The 19,924-nt window shown below is 36.0% G+C and overlaps 1 protein-coding gene across 7 annotated transcripts in view; it reads right to left on the bottom strand.

Moving 5' to 3' along the window:
- MICU1 (mitochondrial calcium uptake 1) overlaps window positions 1–19,924 on the bottom strand; it is a 266,742-nt gene that overhangs the window by 21,135 nt on the left and 225,683 nt on the right. For all 7 annotated transcript variants that reach the window (XM_070489912.1, XM_014840267.3, XM_070489910.1 and 4 more), the window contains one exon: window positions 13,642–13,750. In XM_070489912.1, coding sequence (XP_070346013.1) covers window positions 13,642–13,750 — 109 coding nt within the window. The remainder of the gene's footprint in view (window positions 1–13,641; window positions 13,751–19,924) is intronic.

Below are 19,924 nucleotides of genomic sequence, written 5' to 3' on the forward strand. Positions count from 1 at the left end.
TGTGGACTACATATGGGTAATATTTAGTTCTTGGTTGCTATAGTGGGTTGAATGGTGGCCACTCAAAAGATATGTCCACATCTTAGCCCCTAGAACTTGTGAATGTGACTTTGTTTAGAAGAAGGGTCTTTGCAAATGTAATTAAGTTAAGGATCCTGAGATGAAATCTGGGTTGAGGATTACTCAGGTGGGCCCTAAATCCAATGACAAAGTGCCCTTACAAGAGATAAACAGAAGAAGGTCATATAGAGAGAAGGAGGGGAGGGCCATGTGAAGACAGAAGCAGAGATTGGAATTATGCAGTCATAAGCCAAGGAATGACTAGAGCCACGAGAAGCTGGAAAAGGCAAGAGAGGATTCTCCCCTAGAGCTTCAGAGGGAGTGTGGCCCTGCCAACATCTTGATTTCGGAGTTGTGGCCTTCAGAATGGTGAAAGAGTAAATTTCTGTTGCTTTAAATTAACATGTTTGTGGTAATTCATTACAGTAGCCCGAGGTAATGAATACCCTTGGCCTTTCCTTGATACTTACCATGAATCTACGCCAGTTTCCCCTAGATATCTATCATTTTACACTCAGGGAATCCAAATCCAGGGAAACAAACTAATAAGTCAAAACAAATGCCACAGATCTTATATCTCAAAGCAAACATATTTTTGGTTATCAAATATGACTGTATAATTTGTACCATTATTTTTATTAGCAAGGATAATGAGGCATGGACTATAGAGATTAAACATCTTAGGAAATGTCCTGAAGTCATTTGAAAGAAACACTGTCTTTTTTTTTTCAACTACTAGATTGCTCTTTCCTTTGCCACCACTACCCTGAATCAACCTATTTTGTACACCCTATAATTTTAACACATTGATTCATTCTATATAATTGTTCTTTAAAGCGATTCAATTGTCTTTAGTTGGGCTTTTCAAAAAAAAGTATGCAAATATAAAGAGGAGCTTATTAATTTTATTTTTACAATAAGTGATGACTTCAAAACTTGTATCTTTGGATTTACAGATGCTGTCAAATCTGTTTTGTGAAACAGAGCAATATAACCAAAGCCACTCTGGAGAAATGACCCTGTGGTGCTATAGACATGTGCATAATAACCTCCATGATATTAATGTGTGTGTGTGTGTGAGAGAGAGGATGATTGGCCCTGAGCTAGCATCTATTGCCAATCTTCTTCTTTTTCCTTGAGGAAGATTGTCACTGAGCGAACATCTGTGCCAATCTTGCTCTATTTTGTATGTGGGACGCTGCCACAGAGTGGCTTGATGAGCAGTGTGTAGGGCCACACCCGGGATCTGAACCTGTCAACCCTGGGCCACTGAAACAGAGTGCACGAACTTAACCACTCCGCCACCAGGTCAGCCCCTAGAGAAGGTATTATTTTAACCAAACAAACAAGAAAACAAAATATTGCTATTTTAAAAAGTTATGTGCATCAAGAAAATGAAATAAAAAGGAAGTGAAGTAAAATGATTTCTATTTGCAGATGGCATGATCTTATATTAGAAAATCTTAAGGAATCCACCAACAAGTGTTGAATAAGCAAGATAGTGTTTATAAAACCTGTCAGTGCTTTGGAGAGATTTAAAAATCATACATTGTAGTATCCAATGGTGAAATAAAGACACTGTCAGATAAACCAAAAACTAAGAGAATTTATTGCTAGCAGATCTGTACCACAAGGAATGATAAAGGAAGTTCTTCACGCTGATGGGAATGATACCAGATATAAATTTAGATATTGAGCAATAAATGAAAAGCATTCAAAATGGTAAATGTGAGTACTAAATGGTAAATATAGGAAATATAAAAATTACTTTTTCTCTTATTTCTTAAGAAAATATAACTGTTGAAAGCAAAAATCCTAACATTGTATTATAGAGATTATAACATATACAGATGAAATATAAATGACAACTATAGCATAAAGGATGGGGGGATGGTAAATGAAACTATATGATTGCAAGATTCTTACATTTCACTTGAAGTGGTACAATATTAACTTTAAGTAAACCATGAAAAGTTGTAATTTCTAGAGAAACTACTAAAATATACAATGCAAAGACTCATAGCTATAAGGCCACTAGACCCAACTATATGTCTAGAAGAGATGCAACTTAAAGACACAGATAAGTTGAACATAAATGAATAGAAGAAGACATATCATGCAAAGAATAATCACAAAAAATCTGGAATAATTATATCAGTATCAGACAAAATAGACTTCAAGAATAGGCATATTACTACAGATAAAGGGGAAACATTTCATAATGATAAAAGGGCCAATTCATCAGGAAAGCATAATAATAATAATCAATTAAGTGTTTACGTACTTAATACCAGAGCTCAAAATTCATGAAGCAAAGACTGACATCATTATAAAGGGAAAAACAGACAAATCCACATATCATACTTGGAGATTTTAACATCCCTCTCTCACTAACTGATAGAGCAACTAGACAAAAAAGTTAGTAAGAACAGAAAAAATCTGAACACTATCAACCACCTTGACCTAACTGACATTTTTATAACACTATACTCAACAGTGCAGAATACACATTATTTTCAAATGTATATGAAACATTCATCAAAATTGGCTATATGCTGGGCCATAATACAAGTCTCAATCCATTTTAAAGAACTGAAATTTTATAGAATGTATTCTCTGACCACAATGGAATTAAATTAGAAATCAAAAACAAGAATATACCTAGAAAAAACAAAATATTGGGAAATTAAACAACATAAATCTAAATAACACAGGATCACCAAAGAAATCACAAGGAAAATCAGAAAATATTTCAAACAGGATGATAATGAAAATATAACATATCAAAATTTGTAGGATGTAGATAAAGCAGTGTTTCGAGGGGTAATTTATAGCTTTGAAAGCTTATCTTAGAAATGGTAGGTAAAGTTCCATCTTAAGAAGCTAGAAAAAGAAAAGCAAAGTAATATATGCTTAAAATAAGTAGAAGGAAGGAAATCATAACAATATGAGCAGAAATCAATGCAATAAAAAAAAAGCATAGGGAAAATTAACAAAGTCAAAAATTGGTTCTTTGAAAAGTTTAACAAAATTGCTAAACCCCTAAGTAGATTAAATAAGAAAAAAAGAGAGAGAAGATGTAATTCACCAATGTTACCAGTAAAAGAAGGGATTTCAGATTCTACAGATTATACAGACATCAAAAGGATAATAATGGAATATTATGAACAACTTTATGTCAATAAATTCAAAACCTTAGATAAAATGGGAAAATTCTAAAAAAAGACAACTTATAAAAATTCATACAAGAGGAAACACAAACTCTGATATCTATATTTTTATTAAAGAAATTAAATTCTCAAAACATTTCCACAAAGAAAACTGCAGGCCCAGATAGTTTCACTGGTGAATTCTATCAAACAATTCAGAAAGAAAGAACAGCAATCGTTCACAAATTCTTCCAGGAAATAAGAAAAATCTCCCTATCTCATTTTATGAGTTTTGTATACTCTGAAACAAAACCTGAAAAGAGATTACAAACAGAAAATTACATACTAATATTCCTCAATATTTAACAAAAATGTTAGTAAATGAAATCAAGCAATATACAAAAAGCCTAATACAGCATGATGAAGTTGGGTTTATTTCAGGACAATAGGGATAATCAATGTAATCTACCATATTAAGAAAATAAAGGAGTGAATGTCAGCAACATGGCAGAGTGAGGTGTACCCTTTCTCTCTCCCCCTTTGACCTATGACTAAATGGACATTCATTGACCAACAGAGGATACCTACACAGCACAACAGGATGCCTGAGAGAGATATGCAGCTATACATCTGAAGGTGAATGGACTGGCTCCCCGGGAAGTGGTGGAGATAGGTGAGCACTCCCCTACCCTCTCCTGGCAGCCCTGTGTGTGCACCCAAATTCTTTCCAGGCCAGCAAGCGCCCAAAGTACTGCTGTGGCCCTGAAAGTGGAAATGCGCCTTGGTGCAACTGTGGGAAGGGGCAGTGGCAGCCCTGGGCTGAATGTGAATGCTTTCCCAGCTGGTGGGAGAGCCCACTCTGCTGCTGTGGTCCCAATGAATGGCCCAGGCATAGACCCTGCAAACAAATGCCACCCACCAAGCACAGCAGCTAGGGTGACTGTAAAAAGAGGTGGCAGCAGATATATGCACGCATGTGAATGCTTTCCCAGCTGGCATGAGCACCCATAGTACTGCTGTGGCCCCACAAGTGAGAATGTGCCTTGGTGAGGCAGCAGCCCTGAACCTGTGTGCAAATGCTTTCCTGGCCAATGGGAGCACCCACTGTACCTGCACAACTTCCAACAGATGGGGTGGGAACACAGACACAGCTTCTGCCCCACCAGCAGTAGCAGGTGGAATCTGTGCCTTGTTACTACCACAAATGTGCTGGCAAAAGATTAGTTCATCAAACACCATGAGAAAATACAGCAACAAAATTTAGAACAGACGGAAAATGACAATTCTCCAGAAACCAACCCTGAAGTCACAGAAATTTACAATCTAAATGACAGAAAAATTCAAAATAGCTGTCATGAAGAAACTCAACAAGTTATAGGAAAACTCAGAAAGACAGTTCAAAGAGCTCAGGAATAAAAGTAATGAGAAGAAGGAATACTTCACCAAAGAGATTGACACTATATTTTAAAAAACCAAGCAGAAATTCTAGACATGAAGAACACAATTAATGAGATAAAAAGTAATCTGGAATCCTTAAAAAGCAGAGCTGATGTTATGGAGGAAACAATTAAAGGCATCAGGTGGAGGAGAGAGAAATAAGAGTTTTTAAAAATGAAGGAATTCTTCAAGAATATCTGACTCAATTAGGAAAAGCAGCATAGGAATTACAGGTATTCCAGAGGGAGAAAGGAGCAAAGAGCTCATTCAAAGAAATAATAGCTGAGAACTTTCCAAACCTGGGGAAAGAACTGGACTTAAATACATGAAGTTAATAGAACTCCTACTGACATCAATGCAAAAAGATCTTCTCCAAGGCATATATTAGCAAAACTGGCAAAAATGCAATGATTTTATATATATATGTATATATATATATATATATGTTAGGGGCAACAAGGCAGAAGAAAATAACCTACAAAGGAACCCCTATCAAGCTTTCAGCAGATTTCTTGGCAGAAACCTTACAGGCTAGGAGAGAATGCAATAATATATTCAAAATACTGAAAGATGAAAACTTTCAGCCAAGAATACTCTATCCAGTGAAACTATGCTTTAATACAATGGAGAAATAAAAGCTTTCCCAGATAAACAAAAGCTGAGAGAGTTCATCACCACTAACCTCCCCTGTAAGAAATGATTAAGGATGTCCTCATACCTGAAACAAAAAGGCAAAGGTTTACAAAGCTTTGAGCAAGGAGATAAAGAGACAGACAAAATCAGAAAACTGCAGCTCTCTTTCAGAACAGGGTAGCAAATATATAACTTAATTATATATTATAATTTAAAAGATAAAGGGAAGGAAAGCATCAAAAGTAACTATAAACACTGACTTACTCACAAACTCACGACACAAAACAGAATAATTTGTAACAACAATAACTCAGAAGGGGAAGAGGCAAGGGATGGAACCTGCTTAGACTGATGGAGATAAGAGGCTATCAGAAAATGGACTATCTCATTTATGATATCTTTTACACAAACCTCCTGGTAACCACTAAACAAAAAATCAGAGCAGAGCCACAATTCATAAGAAAAGAGAAAACTGAGAAAACCTCCACAGAAAACCACCAAAATGAAATGGCAGTCAGAAATACAAAGAAGGATAAACAATGGAAATATAGAATAATCAGCAAACAAGAGATAAAATGGCAGTATTAAGCCCTCATATCGATAATCACTCTAAATGTAAATGGACTGAATTCTTCAATCAAAAGACACAGAGTGAGTGGATGGATTAGAAAACAAGACCCAACAATATGCTACCTCCAGGAAACACGTCTGAGCTCTAAAGACAAACATACGCTCAGAGTGAAAGGATGGAAGACAATACTCCAAGCAAATGGCACATAAAAGAAAGCAGGTATTGCCATAATTATATCAGACACAGCAGACTTCAAGATAAAATAGACAGGCTGGCCCTGTGGCCAAGTGTTTAGGTTTGTGTGCTCTGCTTTGGCAGCCCAGGGTTTCTTTCGCTGGTTCAGATCTTGGGAGCAGACGTGGTATTGCTCAACAAGCCATGCTGAGGAGGCATCTCACAGAGCACAATCAGAAAGACCTACAACTAGAATATACAACTATGTACTGGGGAGCTTTGGGGAGAAGAAGAAGAAGAAAAAAAGATAAAAAAGATAATGAGAGACGAAGAGGGGCAGTATATAATGATAAAAGGGACACTCCACCAAGAGGACATAACACTTATAAATATATATGCACCTAACACAGGAGCACCAGCGTATACAAAGCAACTATTAACAGACCTAAAGGGAGAAATGAAGAGCAACAAAATAATAGTAGGGGACCTCAACACCTCACTTACATCAATGGGTAGATCATCCAGACAGAAAGTCAACAAGAAAACAGTGGCCTTAAATGAAACACTAGACCAGATGGACTTAATAGACATATATGGAACATTCCATCCAAAAACAGCAGAATACACATTCTTCTCAAGTGCACATGGAACATTCTCAAAGATAGAAGATATGTTGGGAAACAAGATAAGCCTCAATAAATCTAAGAAATATGAAATCATATCAAGCATCTTTTCTGACCACAATGCTATGAAACTAGGAATCAACTACTAGAAAAAAGCTGGGAAAGTCACAAATATGTGGAGACTAAACAACATGCTACTGAACAACCACTGGATCAATGAAGAAATGAAAGGAGAAATTAAAAAAATACCTGGAGACAATGAAAATGAAAATACAACATACCAACTCTTGTGGGATGCACCAAAAGCAGTTACAAGAGGGAAATTCATAGCAATACAGGCCCACTTCAACAAACAGGAAAATTTCCAAATAAGTAATTTTAAACTATACCTAACAGAATTAGAAAAAGAACAAACAAAGCCCAGAGTTAGCAGAAGGAAACAATAAAAATTAGAGCACAAATAATTGAAATAGAGACTGAAAAAACAGTGGAAAGGATCAGTCAAACTAAGAGCTGGTTCTTTGAGAAGACAAACAAAATTGACAAACCATTAGGCAGAGTTAACAAGAAAAAAAGAAGGCTCAAATAAATAAAATTAGAAATGAAAGAAGACAAATTACAATTGATAGCACAGAAATATAAAGGATTAAAAGAGAATACTATGAAAAACAATATGCACACACATTGGATTAACATAGAAGAAATGGATAAATTCTTAGACTCATACAACTTCCCAGAACTGAATCAAGAAAAAATGGAGAATCTGAATAGACCAATCACAAGTAAAGAGATTGAAACAGTAATCAAAAACCTCCCCAAATACAAAAGTCCAGGACCAGATGGCTTCTCTGGAGAATTCTACCAAACATTCAAAGAAGATTTAATACCTGTCCTTCTCAAACTATTCCAAAAAATTGAAGAAGATGGAATGCTTCTTAACTCATTCTATGAGGCCAACACCACCCTGACACCAAAACCAGGCAAGGACAGCACAAAGAAGGAAAATTACAGGCCAATATTGCTAATGAACATAGATACAAAAATCTTCAACAAGATTGGCAAACCAAATACAGCAATACATTAAAAGGATCATACACCATGACCAAGTAGGTTTTATTCCAGGGACACAGGGATGGTTCAATATCTGAAAATCAATCAATGTGATACACCCACAATAACAGAATGAGGAATAAAAATCACATGATCATCTCAATAGATGCAGAGAAAGCATCTGACAAGATCCAACATCCATTTATGATAAAAACTCTCAATAAAATGGGCATAGAAAGAAAGTACCTCAATATAATAAAGGCCATATGTGACAAACCCACAGTCAAATCATACTTAATGGTGAAAAACTAAAAGCCATCCCCTCTGAGACCAGGAACAAGACAAGGGTGCCCACTCTTACCACTACTATTCAACACAGTACTAGAGGTTTTGGCCAGAGCAATTAGGCAAGAAAAAGAAATAAAACGAATCCAAATTGGAAAGGAAGAAATGAAACTCTCACTGTTTGCAGATGATGTGATTCTATATATAGAAAAGCCTAAAGAATCCATCAGAAAACTACTAGAAATAATCAACAACTACAGCAAAGTTGCAGGGTATGAAATCAAGTCACAAAAACCAGTTACATTTCTATATAGTGATAACAAGAAGAAAGAGAATTTAAGAATACAATCCCATTTACAATCACAACAAAAAGAATAAAATATCTAGGAATAAATTTAACCAAAGAGGTGAATGACCTAAATGCTGAAAACTATAAGACATTATTGAAAGAAACTGAAGAAGACAATAAAGAAATGGAAAGATATTCCATGCTCATGGATTGGAAGAATAAACATAAGTAAAACGTCCATATGACCTAAGGCAATCTACAGATTCAATGCAACCCCAATTAGGATCCCAATGCCATTCTTCATGGAAATAGAACAAAGAATCTTAAAATTTATATGGGACAATGAAAGACCCCAAATAGCCAAGGCAATCCTGAGAAAAAAGAACAAAGCTGGAGGCATCACAATCCCTCGCTTCAAAATATACCACAAAACTGTAATAATCAAAACAGCATGGTACTGGTGCAAAAACAGATACAAAGATCAATGGAACAGAATTGAAAGCCCAGAAATAAAACCACATATCTATGGTCAGTTAATCTTCCACAAAGGAGCCAAGAACATACAACGGAGAAAGAAAGTCTCTTCAATAAACAGTGTTGGGAAAACAAGGCAGCCACATGCAAAAGAATGAAAACAGACCATTATCTTGCACCATACACAAAAGTTAATGCAAAATAGATGAAAGACTTGAATGTAAGACCTGAAATCATAAAACTCCTAGAAGAAAATATAGGTAGTACATTCTTTGACATTGGTCTTAGCAGCATCTTTTCGAATACCATGTCTACTCAGACAAGGGGAACAAAAGAAAAAATAAACAAATGGGACTACATCAGACTACAAAGCTTCTTCAAGGCAAAGGAAACCATGAACAAAATGAAAAGACAATCCACCAACTGGGAGAAAATATTTGAAAATCATATATCCAACAAGGGGTTAATATCCAAAATACATAAAGAACTCACAACTCAAGAATAAAAATACAGGCACCAGCCCTGTGGCTGAGTGGTTAAGTTCATGCGCTCCACTTCGACGGCCCAGGGTTTCGCCGGTTCAGATCCTGGGCATGGACGTGGTACTGCTCATCAAGCCATGCTGAGGTGGTGTCCCACATGCCACAACTAGAAAGACCCACAACTAAAAATATACAACTATGTACCAGTGGGTTTTGGGGAGAAAAAGGAAAAATAAAACCTTAAAAAAAAAAAAAAGAATAAAAAGAAAAACAACCCAATCAAAAAATGGGCTGGAGACATGAACAGATAGTTTTTCAAAGAAGATATACAGATGGCCAACAAGTACGTGAAAAGATGTTCAACATCACTAATTATTAGGGAAATGCAAATCAAAACTACAATGAGATATCATCCTACTCCTGTCAGAATGGCTATAATTACCAAGACAAAAAATAATAAACGTTGGAGAGGATGTGGATAAAAGGCAACTCGTACACTGCCGGTGGGAATGCAAACTGGTGCAGCCACTATGGAAAGCAGTATGGAGATTTTCAAAAAATTAAAAACAGAAATACTATATGATCCAGCTATCCCACTACTGGGTATTTATCCAAAGAACTGGAAATCAACAATACAAAGAGATCTATGCACCCCGATGTTCACTGCAGCATTATTCACAATAGCCAAGACGTGGAAGCAACCCAAGTGCCCCACTATGGATGAACAGATAAAGAAGATGTGGTATATAGGTACAATGGAATACTAGTCAGACATAAAAAATGACAAAATCATTCCATTTGCAACAGTATGGATGGACCTTGAGTGTATGATGTTAAGCGATATATGCCGGATAGAGAAAGACACATACTGCATGATTTCACTCATATATGGAAGATAAACACACGGATAAAGAGAACAGGTTAGTGGTTACCAGATGGGAACGGGGCTGGGAGGTGGGCAAAAGTGGTAAAAGGGCACGTATGTATGGTGATGGATAAAAATTAGACTATTGGTGGTGACCATGATGCACTTTATACAGAAATTGATAAATAATAATGTACACCTGAAATTACACAGTGTTATAAACCTTTATGATTTCAATAAAATAACTGAAAAAAGGAAAGAAAAGAAAGGAGAAAAGCCATTAAATCATTTCTATATCTATATATAGAAGAAGTATTTGACAAAATTCAATTGCCATTGATATTTTAAACCTTTCTTAAATTAGGAAAAGAAAGGAATTTCCTTGATCTGATAATGGCCATCTATGAACAGTCTAATCTAATATCCAACTTAATGGTGAAATATTGAATTCTTCCCCCTAAAATCAGGAAGAAGCTAAGGATGCCCACTCACACCACTGTATTCAACATTGGACTGGTGGTTGGAGGAAGTGCAATAAGGCAAGAAAAAAAAGGCATAAATATCAAAAAAGCAGAGGTGAAATGATCTCTGTTTGCAGACGATGTGATTGCTTACATAGAAAAACCTAAGGAATCTACAAAACAACTAGAACAAGTGAATTTAGCAAGATTGCTGAATAGAAGATCAATATAAAAAATCAATTGTATTTTAATACTAGCAGTAGACAATTGGAAAATGAAATAAAAATTCCATTTATAATAGCATAAAAAATAAAATATTTGGGCACGAGTTTTTAAAAATATATGCAAGACCTGTATACTTTAAAACTACAAAGCCACTGCTGAGAGAAATTGAAGAAGAACTAAAAAAATGAAAGAGATAATATGCTCATGAATTGGAAGACTCATTATCATTGTCAATTCTCCCCAAATTAATCAGTTTATTCTATGTTATTGTAATCACAATCCTACCTCTTATTTTTTTTTTTTTTGTGAGAAAGATTGGCCCTGAGCTAATATCTGTTGCCAATCTTCCTCTTTTTGCTTGAGGAAGATTGTCACTGAGCTAATATCTGTGCCAGTCTTCCTCTATTTTGTATGTGGGACACTGCTACAGCATGGCTTGATGAGTAGTGTGCAGGTCTGTACACAGGATCCAAACCTGTGAACCCCAGGCTGCCGAAGCAGAGCACGCGAACTTAACCACTATGCCACTGTGCCAGCCCCAGAATCCCACCTCTTTTTTATGTAGAAAGTAACAAGTTGATTTTAAAATTTATATGGAAATAAAAAAGACCTAAAATATCTAAAGCAATCTTGAAAAAGAAGAATCAGTTTGGGAGGATTTATAATACCTGATATGTCAAGACTTTCTTTAAGCTACAGTAATCAAGACAGTGAGTTAGGGTATAAAGACAGACACAGAGATAAATGTAACAGAATAGAGAGCTCACAAATGGATCTACATTTAAAAGGTCATTTGATTCATTTTTATTTATTTATTTTTTGAGGAAGATTAGCCCTGAGCTAACATCTGCTGCCAATCCTCCTCTTTTTGCTGAGGAAGACTGGCCCTGCGCTAACATTTGTGCCCATCTTCCTCCACTTTATATGTGGGACGCCTACCACAGCATGGCTTGCCAAGTAGTGCCATGTCCACACCTGGGATCTGAACCGGCGAACCCCAGGCCACCAAAGCGGAATGTGCAAACTTAACCACAGTGCCACCAGGCCAGCCCCTGATTTTTCATAGAAGTACCAAAGCAAACCAATGGAGGGCCTTTTCCACAAATGGTGCTGGTACAACTTGACATCCATGCAGAAAAAAAGAAATACTGACCTTTTCTTCACACCATATATAGAAATTAATTTGAGATGGATCATATATGATATATAAGGCTAAAATGCTAAAGCTTCTAGGGGAAATATCTTCACAGTTTGGTGATAGATAAAGGTTTATTAGGATCAGAAAGTAATAACCAGAAAATCAAAATTTGATACATTAGACTTTATCAAAATAAAAAAATTTCTGTTAATCAAAAGACATGATTAAGAAACCGAATAGGGAAGCCATAGACTAGGAAAATATTCACAAAATATATCTGATATAGGACCTATATCTAGAATATATCAAGAACTAATAAAAATGGGCAACCTAATTAAAATGGGCAAACAATTTGAACAGACACTTCACCAAAGAAGATATCTGAATGACAAGAACACAAAAAGCTGCTCCATAGCAGAAGTCATCAGAGAAATACAAATTAAGAACACAACGAGAAATCTTTATATATACTCCAGAACCTCTAAAATTAAAAAAGACTGATGCCACCAATTGTTGGGAGTATAAAAAGATACACTGTGAAAAACAGTCTGACAGTCTATTATAAATGAACTCATCTTCCCCTGGATCCAGCAATGCACTCCTAGGTATTTATCAAAGAGAAATAAAAATACATGTCCTCAAAAAGACTAACAGAAGAATGTTCATAGCAGCTTTATTTAAGATAGCCAATAACCGGAAACAGCCAAGGTGTCCAGTAGAAGATGGATAAACAAATTATGGAGTATTCACACAATGGATTACATTTCATAAAAAAGGGAACAAACTACTCTATATGCAACAACATAGATAGATCTCAAAAACATGCAGGGAGAAACTTTAGAAAGAGTGTACATTGTATAATTCCATTTGTATGAAGTTCTATAACAAACAAAATTAATCTACGGTGAAAAAATACAGAATTAAGTTTGCCTCTTGGTGAGTGAGGGCAGAAATCAACTGTGAAGGGGCACAAGGGAACTTTAAACAAATAGTGAACTTAAGTTAATGTTCATGCTGAAGTGTTTAGGAGTGAAGTGCATTTATGCCTGTAACTTACTTTGAATGCATCAAAAAAGAAGAGAGATTGATAGTTAGAGGGTTGAATATTTGCATAGATATCCTATCAGGGAAATACAGCAAAATGTTAATTGAGCTGGATATACAGATATTCTCTGAATAATTATTTCAACTGTTTTGTTTGAAATTTTTCATAATAAAACGATGGGGAAAAATTGTGTTTTCAATTCCTATGCTTTCTCACCTGGCCTGTACAAACTGCAACTGAATTTATATGAAGTAAGCTAATAGGGGGGACTATTCTCAGAGTCATGATTTTATCATAAAAAAAAGCAAAACTTTGATACAAAAAATAAACCAAACCATTCCTTCTCACCAAAGAATGAATTAAAATGCATAGTGACTTTAGTTTCACATTATATATGTCATGACTCTGGCTCAATGAGAGAAGTTCTAAAGGTTCATGCACTGTGCCTCAGCTTAGATGACTATTTTCCAAGGCTAAACATCTAAAGATGGGCATCTGCCTTGACTATAGCCTTTAGCACAAGCTTGGCCTCTCAGGGTGAAATGCAAGGCTCAAAACAAAACAAATAAAAAAACAATGTCAAGAAAAACTCACTTATTACTGTTAAGGAAGGATAGTCACCTCATATATTACAGATTCAGTGTTTATACCTTCAAGAAAAAACTTTTGAGTTTCATTACCTTTATCAAGAGATGCTCCAGCCATATGGTAAAAGCTCAATGCAGTGTCCACATCGTTAATATTCTTTAGGAAAGTAAAGAAGTTCTCCACTTCCTGAAATGTCAGACCCTGAAAGAAGACAGACAGCAAGGTAAGGCAGGAACCTCTAACAAAAAGCAGCATAAAATGCAGAAAACTAGACAATTATTCATGTCTATAAATCAGAAATTTATGCTATGTCTAGAGCCGAGACCGAATAAATTAGTCAAGGAATGTCAAATTTGTACACAACAGGGGAACAAAACTCTAGAATTTTACCCTGAGAAAGGCAAGCTGGCTAATTGCTTTCCCCTTACAGGAAGACAAATACCATATGATTTCACTCATATGTGGAACATAAACACACACACACAAACATACACACACATAGATACAGAGAACAGATTGGTGGTTAACAGAGGGGAAGGAGGTGGGGGAGGGTGAAAGGCGTAAAGGGTACATTCATACGGTGATGGATGGCAGCTAGACTTTTGGTGGTAACACGACATAGTCTATATAAAAGTCTAAATATAATGATGTACATCTGAAATTTACATAATGTTATAAATCAGTGCTACCTCAATTAAAAAAATTGACATGAAGCTGTTTACAGTGATGGCTGGATATCTTCAATGAAAATATTTCTAACTGTGCCCTCCAATTAGTCACAGTTATCTATTATGACACTTCCTAAATGAGTTGTAGCCATTTGATCTGTTACACATCTTAACAAGTAAGATCAGGGTCAGGACTTTGATTTTAATAATCTAATCATAGGCCAACTAAGCTTTTTGAGGCTTAAGCTAATTAAAGAATCACCAAAGTCAGTGATATACAGGGGAATGGTTTCAGAAGTTCGCAGAACCCAAACACTTGGGAAGCTGTTCATCATCTCAGTTTAAAACCTACTAATGAAGCAATTTGATACTTAACTTTAATCTGATGACACTCTGTGAAGAAATTCTTTTCAAGAGATGGTCAAAGATTTGCTGACCTCTAATTCTGCTTTCTATGATGGCTCAATAGAGTCGTTTTATAAATAGGGGCTTTGGGATTCCCCCGACAGGGAGGAAGATCTGTGCTATTTGTCTATTTCCCACATCTCACGCAACATGCTGTGATGGAAATGAATACAATTTCTAAGAAGTGAATAACACTGGGGAGACACTGATTTTAATGCTTTTTAATGAAGCATCAGGTCCTTAATGGATTGCAGATGTTGACTAGCTTCTGCTTAGTGCTGCTCCTCTTCTGATTTCCATTTCCCCAAACCACAGAGCCCAGGAATCCACATTAGGAACTCAGTAACAAGGAAACCTTAATATAGACAATCTATAGTACTTTCCTGGTACTCTCCAAACTGGGTCAATGGTATCTTTCTCATTTTTTTTAAAGGTTTTATTTTTCCTTTTTCTCTCCAAAGCCCCCAGTACATAGTTGTGTATTTTTAGTTGTGGGTCCTTCTAGTTGTGGCATGTGGGATGCCACCTAAGTGTGGCTTGACGAGCAGTGCCATGTCTGCGCCCAGGATCTGAACCGGCGAAATCCCAGGCCGCAGAAGCAGAGCGCACGAACTTAACCACTCAGCTACAGGGCCGGCCCCTATCTTTCTCATTTTATCAATCAGACTAAGAGCTAAAATACTCTATGTTTGATTATGTCACATGATCTTTGTAGTTTTTCCTCCTAGAATCATAAGAACTTAAAAAACTTTTCATTGTGGAATATGATGACCATATGGAAAGGTGCATAAAACATAAATGTACAACTTAACAAACTGTTGTAAAATGAACACCCCCAAAACCTCAATTCAAGTCAAGAAACAGACTATCAGCATCCCCAAAACCTCCCTCCCTTCCCGCAACATGGCCCTTCCTAACCAATCATAAGCCTCTTCTCCTCCCAGTGGTAATCACTACTCTGACTTTTTGGGGGTTCATTTCCTTGCCTTTTTTTTTTTTTAAACAGCATTGCTATCTATGCATCCTTAAGCAGAAACAAGAGTTTAATTATGTCTGTTTTTGAACTTTATAAATGGAATCATGCACTATGCACTCTATTATATATGGCTTCTCTCTTTAAGATTTGTCCATGTTTTTGTGCATATCTGCAGTTCACTCATTTTTATTGCTATAAGTATTCCACTGTGTGAATATACCACAATTTGTTTATCTACTTTTTTTTGGCTGTTTCCAGTTTTTGGCAGTTTTTAACTGTGGTGCATCTGTATTTAAGCATTCATTAAAACATTTATGGAGTACCTACTACGTACCAAGCTCCATAATTTTTGGCAGTGAACTGGAAGGCCTATATTAGGTAATTTTTCCCTAACTGGAGGTCATTCTCTTGGCCTTGACTTAGAGCACCCAGAGGTAGGTCTCCTTCCTTACATGATTGCCATATTATGCTATCTAATGTAAGTACTAGGCTAGAATCAACCTGGTCCCACTGCACCAGAAGCACAGGTTCTACAATATCACCTCCTTGTGGATGGATACACTAATACCATCTTCTTTTCCCTTCTATCAAAAGACACGCAGAGGTGGAAACAAACCAAGTGTCCACTGATGAATGAGTGGATAAAAAAAAATGTGGTATATACATATAATGGAATATTATTCAGCCTTGAAAAGGAAGGAAATTCTGACACATGCTACAACATGGATGAACCTTGAAGACCTTATGTAAAGTGAAATAAGCGAGTCAGAAAAGGACAAATACTATATGACTCCACTTATATGAGGTATGTAGACTAGTTAAATTCATAGAGACAGAAAGCAGAACGGTGGTTGCCAGGGGCTGGGGGGAGGAGGGAATGGGGAGTTAGTGTTTAATGGGTATGGAGTTCCAGTTTGAGAAGAAGAAAAAAGTTCTGGAGATGGATGGTGGTGATGGTTGTACAACAGTGTGAATATACTTAATGCCACAGAACTATACACTTAAAAATGGTTAGAATGGTACATTTTGCTGTGTATATTTTACCACAGTTAAAAGAAAAAGACATGCTAAATCTTTTTTACTTTTCTTATTAAGGTGTGGACTTCCATAGGCAGGGGAGGATAGGGGGCTGAATTATTGAAAGGATTTTTAAGGCTAAAAGGTTAACATAAAATCGAAAACAGAAAACCATGGTAGAGGAAATGCTTCCTACTCTGATAAACAACCTCTAATGTTTGTTAGTTAATTTATTGCAAAACATCAAATACAACAGCTCGAGACCAGAGTGCTTACACTCAGAATTATTTGAGGACAATGGAGAGAACAATCTGAATTGAGTGGTTGTTCATTTGATGATTTAGAAAAATAGTGGAATACAAATCACATTATATCATTATTAAATCAAAGTATGTAACACTTTGCCTTTTATTATATAGATATAATATAAAATATTTATTGAGCACTAACAACTCAGCACTATGCCAGGAACAGTGAGGAAAATAAAACTGCATTGGACATGGGCCTTGATTTTATAGAGCTTACAATTCAGATAGGCTTCTAAAGAAAAGATGATGCCAGTCACAAAATTCTTATTTCTCAGTAACTACCTTAGTAAAGAATCCAAAGTGTTATTAGAATCAAACTAGAATAACACTATAACTTGAAGTTTGGGAATGGAAAGTGAAAGGATATGCTTTTTCAAGTTGAGTTGTTCAGACTAGTAGGCTATAGCTTATGCACAATCTATTGTCAAAAGGAAATACGCAGGGCTGGCCCAGTGGCACAGTGGTTAAGTTCGCACGTTCTGCTTCGGGGGCCTGGGGTTTGCTGGTTTGGATCCCGGGTGCGGACATGGCACTGCTTGGCAAGCCATGCTGTGGCAGGTGTCTCACATATAAAGTGGAGGAAGATGGGCACGAATGTTAGCTCAGGGCCAGTCTTCCTCAGCAAAAAGAGGAGGATTGGCAGATGTTAGCTCAGTGCTAATCTTCCTCAAAAAAAAAAAAGGAAATATCCTTCTCTTAGGCTTGGCAACAAAGAGATTTTCTTGACATACTATGGGGAAGTAGAAGAAGGAGGAGTTATTTTATTCTGTGACCAACTGTTCAACACATCAGTTATCTATTTACCTTTGGAAAGATGGACTTATATAAAACTTGGCTCTAGATGATTAAAAAAAGAAGATAAGATTAACAGTACTATGTGGACAGCAGAAACACTTCTTTATTTTGCTTAAAAAGGAATTTAATATTAGGAGGTTGTTAAACAAGCAAATAGAATTATCTTTCAAAACTAAAAGCAAATGATAAAATGTTCAGAAGAAAACAAAAATATCTTCATGACCTTGGGTGAGGCAAAGAGTTCTTAGATACGACACTAAAACACAATCCATAAAAGAACAAAATCGATAAATTAGACTTCATCAAAATTAAAAACTTTTGTACTTCGAAATATTGAGAAAATAGAGAAATCACAGACTGGGGGAAAATATCTAAAAATCATATATCTGATAAAGGATTTGTATCCAGAATTATGTAAAGAACTCTTACACCTCAATAATGAGATAATGATAACCCAATTAAAAAATATTTGAGACATCTTACCAAACAAGATATATGAATGGCTAATAAATACAGCGTTCAGGATAATCAGTCATGAGGGAAATGCAAATTAAAACCACAAGACACCACTACACACCTATTAGAATGACTGTAATAAAAAAGACAGACAATAAGAACTTTTGATGAGTATGTGAAGAAACTAGAACTCTCATATATTCCTGTACATGTAACATGAAATGTACATGTAACATTCCTGAAATGTCACATGGTACAGCCACTTTGGAAAACAGCTTGGCAGTTTCTTTAAAAAAAAAGTTAAATATAATTTTACCATACAACCCAGCCATTCCACTCCTAGGAATCTCCTTCTGAAAGGAAAACATAGGTCCACATAATGACTTGTATGCAAATATCCATAGCAGTGTTATTCATACTTGTCAAAAAGTGGAAACAATTCAGATGTTCACCAACTGATGAATGGATAAACAAAATGTAGTATATCCATACAATGGAATACTACTTACTCTTCAGCAATAAAAAGCAGTAAACTACTAATATAAGCAACAAATGGATGAACCTCAAAAATATTATAATAGGTAAAAGAAGCCAGACACAAAAGACTACATTATTATATGAATGCATTTATATGAAATGTCCAGAAAAGGCAAATCTATAGAGACAGAAAGATTTATGGTTGTCTGGGGCTAGGGGGGAAATGGTGATTGATGGAAAACTAGCATGATCTTTCAGGGTTGATGGAAATGTTCTAAAACTGGATGGCAGTAATAACTGTATAACTCTGTAAATTTACTAAAAATCATTGAATTGTACACTTAAAATGGATGAATTCTGTGGTATATAAATTATACCTCAATAAAGCTATTAAAAAAATAAAAAGCAGTTGTAGCAGATGAAAAGGGGTAGGGAAAATCTGGCTTCCTCTGGAGTCAGCTGTAAAGCCAGATATCAAGTGCTGACAGGCCATGGGCGAGTGCAAACACACTGTAATGGATGATTTCTTGCCTTGTCTTTTAATCAGTTGTAGCAAATCCATCTACCAGGAATCAATCCAGTTACCTGAGTTCCCTCTATGGCCCACTCAAAAGATAAAAGTCTTCATTCTTCTTTATATGCTATGCCTCTCACCAATCTTATCTGCTCAATCTCCTGCTTAGTTTTTAAAAATATTTTAATTATTTTTATTTAATTATAAATATTTATATGAATATGGTACAAAGTGTTATACAGTACAGAGCAATTCTTCCTCTGCCCCTGGCTTCCAGTCTCTCTCCCTACATGTGGTCACTGTTACTAATTTCTTGGGTACCCTTTCTGAGGTATTACCGTGTCTGTCTTGCTCCAATAAAGCATCTTCCCACTGCAAACCCCAGACTTCTCTTCAACTGGTGCCTGGCAGCAGGGAGGAATTACACCATGTCCATTACTTACATTTCTATAAGTATCTAATTGTCCTGAAACAGCACTTTCTTCATAAGTTCATTCCTCCTGCTCATAAAATATTGGTGATTTCCCACTGTCAACTGGATAAACCCCAAAATTCTTAGCCTTGTATTCAAGGTCCTCCACAATCTGCTTCCGTAACTTACCTTTCCAGCGATCTCTCTAAGAACCTCTAGGATAGAGCCTAGTAACACTGGTTTTCTTGTTTCCCAAAAACCCTTGTGCTTATTCAAATTATGGGAATAAGGAGAGACAGTAAACAGTAGAAAGATAATGGACTCTGGAATGAGATGGTCCTGGCTTT

Source organism: Equus asinus, chromosome 2 (genome assembly GCF_041296235.1).
Source record: "Equus asinus isolate D_3611 breed Donkey chromosome 2, EquAss-T2T_v2, whole genome shotgun sequence".
Taxonomy (NCBI): domain Eukaryota; kingdom Metazoa; phylum Chordata; class Mammalia; order Perissodactyla; family Equidae; genus Equus; species Equus asinus.